At 32.4% G+C, this 12,299-nt stretch overlaps 1 protein-coding gene across 1 annotated transcript; it reads left to right on the forward strand.

Annotated features, from left to right (window-relative positions):
- Positions 1–5: 5 nt before the first annotated feature.
- On the forward strand, positions 6–9,499 carry HELRODRAFT_164579 (hypothetical protein; the record flags this gene model as incomplete). Its single annotated transcript, XM_009029482.1, has 15 exons — positions 6–378; positions 1,193–1,296; positions 1,545–1,740; positions 1,995–2,072; positions 2,883–2,930; positions 3,405–3,467; positions 4,133–4,924; positions 5,073–5,284; positions 5,558–5,657; positions 5,993–6,274; positions 6,745–6,749; positions 7,788–7,891; positions 8,128–8,352; positions 8,545–8,713; positions 8,954–9,499. The coding sequence occupies 15 exons, from the start codon at positions 6–8 to the stop codon at positions 9,497–9,499; spliced, it is 3,297 nt and encodes a 1,098-aa protein (XP_009027730.1).
- Between the last annotated feature and the right edge of the window lie 2,800 nt (positions 9,500–12,299).

The following is a 12,299-nucleotide window of genomic DNA, read 5'->3' on the forward strand; positions in this document are numbered from 1 at the left end:
ATGAAATGTCAAAACATAACAAACTGGCCTCATTAGCACCTGCCAACAAAACTCATCCCCTGACTGAATCATCATCAAAATTGAGAAAACAAAAACAAGAGCAGAAAGATTTAGATGACATAGAGGATGATCTTTTACTCCAACAGAATGTATCCAACTTCACAAACGACCTCATTAAAAGCGTCAACCGAGATATCCAAAGAGAGTATGACAGTGTCAGTCGATATCATGCCGCTATAAAAGCCCTAACTCGAAATCTAATCAATGGCTCTTATGATGATGAACATCATGCTAATCTAACTCTGCCTTCTTCAAATAATAAGACACCTCTGACTAAAATAAACATCAGCCGATATAATGTTCAATGTTCATTCAAAGGTAAAGTTTTTTTTAGTGTTGTCTGTCAGAATTATGGCTACATCATCATCATCTATTTTACAAATTTTTCTCTTTTTAATTTCACATTTTTATCAGCTGACATTTTTATTTATTTATTTGAAAAGAATTTATAATAATAATAGTTTGTTATTAAAGGGCACAAACTGAACATTCTATGCCCCCAACAAAGGAAAAAACATTAAATTAACCAACTGTATAATATATAATATTAAGTAAATTGTGTACATACCAAGCACATGTACCTAAAAAAATAATACTTTTTTGTAGTAATAAATAACAACATTATTCTGGATTAAAAATGTGCAATATTTTCTGATCTTTGTTGTACTTGAGAAAATAGTTTTTCATTGTTAAGTTAACAAAGGTTATTGTAAAAGTTTTTTCATAAATAGGGATTTAAATGTAGAATATACTTATCATAATTATTACATAAGTTACACGTAATGTTATTAATAATGATAAATACTAATACTAAATTCATATTAATCCTTTCTCTATATTGTGACGATTTTTTCATGTAAAATGTTAATTAGGTTTTTATTCAAACTGTTTTCTGAGAAATTGTGATGATGATTCGCAAAAATTTTCAATTTTTTCAAAAAAATTTTTCAGAAAAATTTTAAAAATAAAAAAAGTTCTCTGATTCAAGATTAAGAATTTGTTGTTGTGTAATTTTGATTGGTTTTAATTAACTTAATAATATAATACAACGATAAATAATAATCTTAATATAATACAACGATAAATAATAATCTTAGTAATTTAATAATGATATTAAATTGCAAAACCCCAGAGAAACCAATATGGCTTGAAGATGCTTGCACGGACCGATGTATGTTGTGCGACGTAAGGTTCACATTTACCAGAAGGAAACATCATTGTAGGCTCTGTGGAATGGTATGTGTGTGTGTATGTATGTATGTGTGTGTGTGTGTGTGTGTTCTGTTTCTGTGAGTTTGTCTGTGCATAATGTTTGCATTCACAAGAAGGAAACGCCATTGCAGTGCATATGTGTGTGTGTGTATGTTTGTGTGGATGTGAGTGTGTGTGTGTGTATGTGAGTGTGTGCGTGTGTGCGTGCGTTTTTGTGGAATGATATTTGAGTGTCATTTTGTCTAAATTCATTCTGCCTATTGTAAACGCAGATATTTTGTAGTGCATGCACAGACAGAAGAACAGCAATTCACTTTCTCAATAATAACAACAACAACCAAAATAATAATAATAATAATAACAACAATAATAATAATAACAATAATGAAAGCAATAATAATAAACTTGTAAGAGTTTGTCTGCTCTGTTACAAGCAGTACAAAAAGAAGTTTCCAAGAGAATCAGGAGGTGAGGATGTTTGTGATGATGATGATGTTGATGTTTGTGATGATGATGATGTTGATGTTTGTGATGATGATGATGATGTTGATGTTTGTGATGATAACGATGATGGCAATGATGATGATCGTAATTCAATTACAGTATTATAGTAACCATGGAAATAATGATGATGACGATGATGAATCAGATGACAACTATTATTAATGGCTGTGATGGTTTTCTTCTGCTCAATTATAATGATTGCTGAAAATTGTGATCAGATCATTACTATTATCATGATGTTGGTGATGACGACGATGATGACGTAGGTTTAGGACCAATGGTGTCCTTCAATGCAAGTCAGTCGTCCAATGAGACAGTTACATTTTCTAACAGCCAATCAAACAGCAGATCAACAAGTCATTCATCAACGAATCAAATTAAACTGCCTCCACTATTAACCAGGAATGAACAACGGCCAGGTTAGTCAGTTGATTTGTTGATTGGTTGTCTGATTCATTCATTCATTCACTCATCCATTTATTCATTCATTTATTGGTTCTTTCATTTTACCAATACCTGATTGATTGGTTGATTGATTGATTGGTTGATTGATTGATTGATTGATTGATTGGTTGGTTGGTTGGTTGGTTGGTTGGTTGGTTGGTTGGTTGGTTGGTTGGTTGGTTGGTTGGTTGGTTGGTTGGTTGGTTGGTTGGTTGGTTGGTTGGTTGGTTGGTTGGTTGGTTGGTTGGTTGGTTGGTTGGTTGGTTGGTTGGTTGGTTGGTTGGTTGGTTGGTTGGTTGGTTGGTTGGTTGGTTGGTTGGTTGGTTGGTTGGTTGGTTGGTTGGTTGGTTGGTTGGTTGGTTGGTTGGTTGGTTGGTTGGTTGGTTGGTTGGTTGGTTGGTTGGTTGGTTGGTTGATTGATTGATTGATCGATCGATCAATTGATTGATTGATTGATTCTTGAATTGTTAAAAATCATTGTAAGGTTTTTTATTTGTTAAACTGAATTTTACATAAAATACGATTAGCTATTTATATTTTGCTTTGTTGAATATCATTGGTTGAGTAATTTATCGGTTAATTTATCATTGGCCGAATGTGCTTGTCATCTTCGCTGATTGGCTAAAAATTAATTGAAAATTCATTAAAATTTTTTTTTTAAGTCCAGTACAATGTTACTAACCAAACGTTCCGAAGTTTGTTACTCACGGGTTAGTCTCATCTTTGTACTTTTTTGTATTTTTTTCGGTACTTTTACGAAAACCTATTTCATTTCGACAAGGGTTGATAGAGATTGTAGTATATAAACTGACAAGACTGACAAGAAAAATAAACTAAATTACTCTTCAAAAAAATTAATCATCATAAATTATCATAATTTGTTATAATTATCATACCTGTAATAGGGAATAATTAATTAATCTGTCCGTTTGCTGTGTTGTTTATTAGAAGAAAAAAAAAATTTTTAAGAGTTATTAATTATTTATATAAATAATAATAATAATAATATCAATAATAATAATATACATAATAATAATAATATACATAATAACAATAATAACAACAGTTAATAATGATTAAATTGTTGTAATGAGTTATAATAATACTAACGATGAAAGAAGTATAATTATTTATTTAATTATTTATTTATTCTATTATTTATTTATTTTATTTATTTAATTCAGACCCAAGACCATTATGCTTTCTAATAAATCCAAATTTAATAGTTCTTGTTAAGCTCCTGTCGAGTTAGTTGCTTCTTTTATTTTTGGTCTTTTTTAAAATTAGTTTTCTATGGAATATAATTATTCATCTATGGAATATAATTATTCATCGTTGTTGTTGTTGTGTTGTTAAAGTTGTTATTAACACTGCTGTTTGGTGTTGTTGTTTTTGGTTGATATCTTGTATATATCTTGATATCTTGTTGATATCTTGTTGATATATTGATATCGTGTATATATCTTGATATCTTGTTGATATTTCGTTGATTCTTGTTGATATCTTGATATCTTTAATGATCTCGTTGATATCTTTTAGTATTTAATATTCCTTCCGATCAACCGAGCGCTATTTATTTTTTATCCCGACCACAAAGTTGGTGACGGGTTCCCGCAACTTTGCAGTTCTTGGCCCGGTTGTTTGGAATGGTTTACCTCCTTACTTACGTGACCCTAACCTATTATATTTACAATTTCGAAGTCAACTTAAAACTTATTTATTTGCACAATGAATGTCCGTCTTATTTGTCTATGATTTAGTAGCGCTTTTGAGATTCAACAATAAAAAAGCGATGTATATAAATTTTCGTATTAATAATAATAATAATAATTGTTGCTTAAGTTTGAGAGTTTTTATTGTTATGAATTTTTTCATCTTGCCTGACTATTGACGTCATAAAATTAATCCACAGGGAAGTGCTTATCGTCATCATCTTTATCAAATCAGCCTTACGAAAATAATGATGGTGATGAAAATGATTACAAAAACAGCAGCAAAAGTAAAGACTATGATGACGTCGATGATATCATCAATGATATCATCGATGATATCATTGATGATATCATCGATGATATCGCTGATGATGACGTCATTAATGTTAGTTCATCATCGCGTGTGCGTGTAAATAAAAATGATGAAGATGTCGATAAGGATGACGATGATGACGATGAACTCAGTGTCATCGTACCTGCCAATATGAATAATGATGATGGTAATGATGGTAACGACGATAATGATGATGATGAGGGATATATTCTGTTGTTTATAACGCGAGGTATGAACGTTGTCAGCCAGAAGGAAATTGTTTTAATGATGAAATGCCACATTAAAGATAGCAACAGCATTGAAAACAATTACAACATCGGTGACTACAACAACAAAAACGACAACAACAAAAACGACAACAACAAAAACGACAACAACAACAACAAAGTAGACATCAACATCAACGAAAACATCAACAACAACAATAACATAAACATCATCAACAGCAACAACAACAACAACAACAACGTAAGCATCAGCAACAACAACGTAAACAACAACATCATCATCAACAACAACATCGACAACAACCAAAATGATAACAAAACTAATAATGTAAACAACACCACCGAAGATATCAATAGCATCAACAATCGCAACCTCCCTCCAGCATATTTATTTAAATTTTTTAGCGACCTCTACCAGGAAGCCAGTTTCGGTTAGTTATTCATAGTTTGGTTAGTTAATTTTATTTCACTATAAATATATTTTAATATTAATTCTACTTATTGTTAATAATAATCGGCGAATTAATTATGTTAATTAGGTTAATTTATTCATTATTCGTCGTTCGATCGTCTGTCAAGGTCATACCAGAGAGCATTTGGATTGTGTTAAACTTCAAAGAAAGCATTGCTGCAGTGATGATGATAATGACGGTGGTGGTGATGGTAGAGGTGGTGTTGGTGGTTATGACGATTATGATAATGATTATTCTAAAGGTTATCAGGCATTTAGTGGGGTCGAAGTTGATGGTGGTGGTGGTGATGAAGGTGATGACGACGACGATGATGATGATGTAAGTGATGATAATGATAGCAGACGGCTTATTGAGGGTTTCGTGTTTGTTGATGTCATGAAGTGTCGCTTGTATGGCTCTGAACAACGTCAACAACAAAAACATCATCATTATCATCATCGACAACAACGTCATCATCATCATTATCAACAACAACGTCATCATCATCAACAACATCAAAAGCATCGTAATTTCAACAGCTGTTATAAAGACTCAAAAAGCAATTCGTTCAGTATAATAGACAATTTATTAAAATTAAGATATTTTCCAAAGAGTTCATTTTTAATTGCTGTTTCTTTGGTGGAAAGTGAACTTAAATTAGCAAGAAGATTGCCGGTTCTTATGTGTTTGAATTTGGCCCGCGAACAGAAATGTTAGTTAGTTCTTTGGTCTAGTTTACGTTTTTTGTTTCGATTGTTGAATTGGAAAAAGTCATCTTTGTCCAACCAATCAGCAACGAAAAATATCAATCATCCAATCATTCACCCAATCTTTCAATCAATCATCCAATCAATTAACCAATCTTTCAATCAGTCAACCAATCAACCTCGGCCATAGGTTATCCTATCCCACTGTTCAGCGTGCATCAGAGACATGCAACAACCGACAACAACAACAACAACAACTGCAAGTTTGCTCCTAATACTATAGACAACAGCAGCAGCAACAACAACACATCGACAACATCTAACACATCAACAACACTAGACACGTCAATGAAGTTCCTCACATCAACACCAAAAACATTAACAACACCCAAAACATCAACAAATGCCAGCACAACACGCAATATATCAACACGCAACATATCAACACGCAACACATCAACACGCAACACATCAACTCTCAACACATCAACTCTCAACAACACATCAACTCTAAACACATCAACAAAATTCAACAGCAACACTTCTCCATCTCCTACTACTGATGCTAACAACATCAACACCAAAGCATCGGCTACTACTACTACCACCATTGGTTACCATAGTAACCATTTTATTGAAGGGCTTACTGTATATAGTAATCATCGTTATTATCATCACCGTAATCGTCATCTTCATCGTAATCATCATCTTCTTCATCATCATCGTCGTCGTCGTCCTCTTCACATCAGGAGATACGTCATAAACATTCCTAGACATCAGTACAGACAGGTCTCGGTGCAGTTTTAGTCATTTTCATTTCTTGATTCTAACGAGAATGATGACGTGAATGATGACGTCATGGTGCGTGATTGTGATGATGGCGATGATGATGGCGATGATGATTGTAACGATGATGATAAGGCAGCTTATAATGATGATGACGACGACGACGACGATGATGATGACGACAATGATGATGACGGTAATATTTATGATGACGATGTTAATGAGAATGAAGAAGGATCATCATGTCTTATTTCGATATGAATAAATTTTTCATCATATTGATATCATCGATAATTTCGTCACCAGGTGATGTACATAATAAACAACATGCAAGATGACGTCATAATGATGTCGACGGATCATCCTCTTTGTCGTCATCATGCTGACTATGCTGATTTGCCATTGGTTGATTCGACCAGCCAATCACCATCAAGTATTCAAACACATGAATAATTTTTTTTTCAGTTTCCTGTATTAATTTTTTTACAGTCCTTTCTTAACTATATCTCGGAGCTATATGCAAGAAACACACACACGCCAAGCAAGCACATGTCACAGGCCAGGATCTCTTTGCTTTCGAACTCGGTTGCTGAAACAAAAGTGACAAACACCTTGACAACTATACCACCATGCCGTCTAAAGCGTTTAGTATGTTTATGAATACTTGATGGCGATTGGCTTATCGAATTAACCAATGGCAAATCAGCAAATGGTTTAAATGATGATAATGAAGGTTGTGGTTTCCAAGGTATGTGATGACAGTAAATCTATAGATAGACGCTTGTTCGTTCATGTATCATTCATATGTTTTTGTGTATGACGGGATGGAGTTGGTGATGATGACGATGATGATGACGATAATGATGATGAGGAGTAGTGCAGTTATGATGATGATGATGACGATGATGATGATGTTAAACAACTCTACAGGTTGCTGCTTGCTTATATTGAAAAAAGAGAAATCTCAAAATCATCCTCCGACAAAGGCGCCACTATCATCATCACCACAACCATCATTATCATCACGACCACCACCACCGTCATCATCACAACCAACTAAAACAACAACAACAACAATACGTGATGATGATGATGATGGTCACATTCATTCATTCACTCTTCACGCCCATTCATTCCAAAATCTCTTGCAATGCTTGAAGCTGATGAAAGATTGCAATGCTACTGCTGCTAATGATGATAATGATGATGTTGTTAATAATAATAATAATAATAATAATAATAATAATAATAATAAATATATTGATGACAACGATGATGATGATGATGATGTTGACAAGTATGAAGTAGACGATGATTATGTAAACGATGATGATGATGATAATAATAAGAAGAATAATAATAATGACAATAATGACGTCATCGTCAGTGGTGGACTGATCAAAAGTGAACTGATGTTTCAGTGGTTGGATGGCGATGCCCTACTCAATCCTGGGTTAATTAATTTATAATTACTTATGTAATAATAATAATTTTTAATTTAATTACTATTATTATTATTTTACTATTATTATTATTCACCGTATTAGGTGGAGTAAAATTATTTTTCTTTATAAATTTATCTGACAATCAAACTCGTGGCTAAAAAAATAAAATTAACTAAACTATTGATATAATTATCAAATAATTTATTGCATATAATAATAATTATAATAATGATAATAATTTTAGAATAACGAGTAAAATAGAAGGATGTTCACTGGAGTATAGTAGGATGATAAGGAACCAAATTGGTCCAGAAAGTCCCGGTGTAAGGTTCCTCAATAGATTCTTCTTCTACAACGGTTGTGATGATTACCGACTGACCTGTGGTGATGATAACGATGCTGGTGAAATGGGTGGAGTTGATGATAATGATGATGAGTTGGATGGACTGAAGAATTTTGAATGTGTTAGGTGAGAGACTTTGTTTCTTTTTTTTTGTTGTGATTAATTTTTATTTTTATATTATCTGCATTTTATTTGTATTCTTTGTTTTATTTAATTAATACTAGATATGAATGGTTAATATTGTAAACGAAAAATTATTAAAAATTTTTATCTTGAATATTCGGTATCTTTTGTTTCTATCATTCGTGACGTCATCAGGTGGCTGGAAGCGTACGTCATAGAGAACAAACTGCCATCCGAGTACGAAGATGACGTGAGCATAGATAAATTAATCAGGCAGTCCGCCCATCTCTCTTCCGAAGCTCTCAACCAACACATCCCTACTCTGACGTCACTGAAGTGTTACTCACTGGCCGTCAGAGTTGTGGTGATGATTATTAGTGATGTTGTTGATGATGATGATGATGATGATGATTATGACGAGGATCGAGATAACTTTAAGGTGTAGTTTTTTTATTTGTTACTTTAAAGTGTTTAACTTTGTGAATAAGGTCGAATTTTGCTTCTATTTAAAATTCTGTTAATATTTGAAATTGTGAATTTTTCCTATCTAACTGTACTTGAAACAAAGAGGATGTTGATCAACAATAACCTTTCCACAAATCAGATTGAGGTTAGCACATCTCTAAAGGACAACAGCAACAACACTAATATCGTTAACACCAGAAACAACAACAACAAAGAAAATGATATCAATAAAATTAACAATGATAATATTACTGATGACGTTAACGATGTGCTAACAACTACAACAACGCCTCTAGCGACGACAGCTGCAAAAGCAACGGCAGATGCAGCGCCAACGTCTGCTACAACTACTACCGCAATAACTTCTACCACAACAGCCACAACTTCATTGCTACCACCACTTCCAACAGCCACAAACTTGAAGCCTCTCACAACAAGCCTGCAAAGAACATTGAAGGAATGCGTCAATGATGAACTTACACCATCCCGTCAACTGATATATCATCTAATGAAGAAATTGCGTAATAATAACAAGAATTATAACAAGAATAATAAAAATAATAATAATAACAATAATACTAAAATTTATAATAATAATATTACAACAGATGACAATGCTTTCCTTGTTTATGAAATCGCTTATCAACTTATTGGCCTTAAATTCACTATTGCAACTAATAATTAATTCAACGAATGAACGAACGAATGAATGAATGAATGAACCAAACTGATGAATGATTGAATGAACCAAACCAGTGAATGAATGAATAAACCAATGATTGAATAAATTCAATTCTGTTTATTTTTATAAGTTGCATTTTATTGATTTAATTTTTGACTTTGTTTTTGAATGCGGAATGTTCAATCTAGTTATAATTAATCAACGAATTTGATTGATTTTCGATTGAAATACTTTATCAATACTTGAATTTAAGTTGGATTTTTCGTTCAATTTTTTTATGATTAATTTATTTTTACATATTTCTGGAATGTTCGATTGGACATCTCTTAAACACACGTCAAACGAAAATAAGCACTTGATTCGATAAGTTCTGCCTGCACCTAAGGGCACCAACGTATAATTAAACGGTCACAACTCTTATTTTCTAAAATCTCCCCACATTATCCGATGACATCTCAGAATATTTAATTCCTTTATTTTTATCAATTAATTGATTAATTTAATCTAATTTAATTAATCTAGCGATTAAATGATTAGTTAATTGAGTAAGTTGGGGAGTCGTTATATGGTACTGTTGAAGATAGAATGTGGTTTATTAATCTATTTGTTGTTACTGGAGCAACTAGCTGGGTGTTTGGTTGGTTGGTGATTTACTTCTAATAGATTAGATGAACATTCTTTATTTATTTCAATCACGTTCAATATTTTTTTAAAAATACGTTTTAAATATAAAATTTGAAACGCCATTTTTAATGTTTTCCATATGCATTCTCTCATCATTTCTCGTGCCTTATAAACAAACTTTCCATCGTTATTTCTCAATTATCAATTAGACTTTTAGACTTGCAGCTATATATATATATCTGCATGCATATATAGATCTTTCTATATATACCTACATGTGTATGTTGTATATAAATGTATTTTTAGTCATTTGTTTTTTTATTTATCCATACCCGTTGGTTTTGTGGTCAAAAATTTTTTTTTAATTCTTGAACGAAAACATTTTGTTAAAGTCAGCAATTGGTGATGGATGTATTTGCTGTTGAACTATCTTTTGGTATTCTACTCCAAAGTCAGTTTCATTGTGGGATTGTCTAGTTATTTAATCAGTTCAGAGACGATAAAACTAACTGTAAATGGTGAATCATTGGAAACAGTCGTCAGATTTACTTAAGTTTTTTGATCCCCCAGTAAATATGTCTCTTCCGAACCAAAAAATTTTCCACTACGTTTGCATAGTTCCAATTTACTTGAATTGTGTGTTAGCTGATGACACGAAATTGTAAAATAATAATTAAATTGTTTATATTTATATGTTCACATATTTATAACTTGTTTTTATATTTATCTTATTATAAAAATTATTATAAAATTTATTACATAATTTTATTTTTGAACCACCATTCCATCTAGAAGATCGGGTATTATTACATGGTTACAAGATGTTTACAGTTGCCCTTTAGTTTTTCATTCTACTCAGTATCTAATTTATTTCACATATTCACATATTTAGATGGTATCGAATATTTAATACTTGTATTAGAGATCTGCAGTTTTTTGAAATGAAATAAATACTTCTCATTATTCATCACTCTCAAACTGTTTGGAATATTTTAGAATTTTGGGAATTTTAGCAGTTATAGAAAGAAAATTTTTTTCGTTGTTTCGTTACCACATGCAACGTTTGTGTGATGCGTTGTTTAACGTGCATGCACTGCTTGTTGAAGCCTTTGAATTTGTAATCAGATGAGAAATGTATTTATACATTATGTATTCGTATAACAATGTTTGTGTGTGGTTGTGTCTCCATCCCCTCTCAACATATTTTTTCAAGTAGAATTCAAGTGTTTGAATTTAACTGTTTATTTAATTATTTACATACTAAGTAAATAAATAATTCATTGATTCATTTATAAGGTTATTTTTTATATATCATCTTAGTATATTATTTTAATTGTCTATTTTATTTTTTATTAATCTATCTTTTATCTTAATAAACGAAATAAAATATTAACGATACGTCAGAAAAATATTTTCAAATTTATTTAAAACACACACACACACACACACATATATATATATATATATATATATATAGAGAGAGAGAGAGAGAGAGAGGAGAAACTCGAACATAACGAGCGTTCAGCGAGAGTCTTCAGAGGAAGAGTTTTCGTCAACGAGTGTTTCGGCCCTTTAACTTTCTGACGCTCCCGAGAAACAGGGCGACATCCAGAGGTCAGATCGACGAACCAAGTAACACGCTAAGCGGAATCTGGGAGTGTTGAGTAATCGAAAGCCTTACATGCAAACAAACTCGTCTGTTAACTAATTAAACTTGCATTCCTTTTTTTCCTACATTACCATATCCAGTAAGACGCTTGTTTGGCTGTATGTTCTATGTCCTTCATACAACTCGATCGTCTTTTACCTGTCAAACCCAAATTCTTCAGAAAGTTGTACACTGAACAACCAACAACACCTTGCACTGACCTCAACTGCGTTAAACAAACACCTTAACCCACGTTGCTTTATCTCACTAACAAGCTCTTCATACTTGGCTGTTTTTATAGCGTGATTTGCTGCTAAATTAGCCTCAAACCAGCACGTCTGGTCTCGCTCCTGTATTGTTTATGAACAATGGGTAGTTCTTCAAGCCTTTTTCTGCGTTCCATTTTCTCCCTGTTTTTAACGATGGCTTCACTTTTTTTTTACACACTCGTCAGCTGAGTTGTTTAACATTTATTGACACCTAATTTTGCAACCTTGAATTCTTCCACCAGAGACTTCAGAGGGGGTCATA

The sequence above is a fragment of the Helobdella robusta genome (genome assembly GCF_000326865.2).
Source record: "Helobdella robusta unplaced genomic scaffold HELROscaffold_6, whole genome shotgun sequence".
NCBI lineage: Eukaryota > Metazoa > Annelida > Clitellata > Rhynchobdellida > Glossiphoniidae > Helobdella > Helobdella robusta.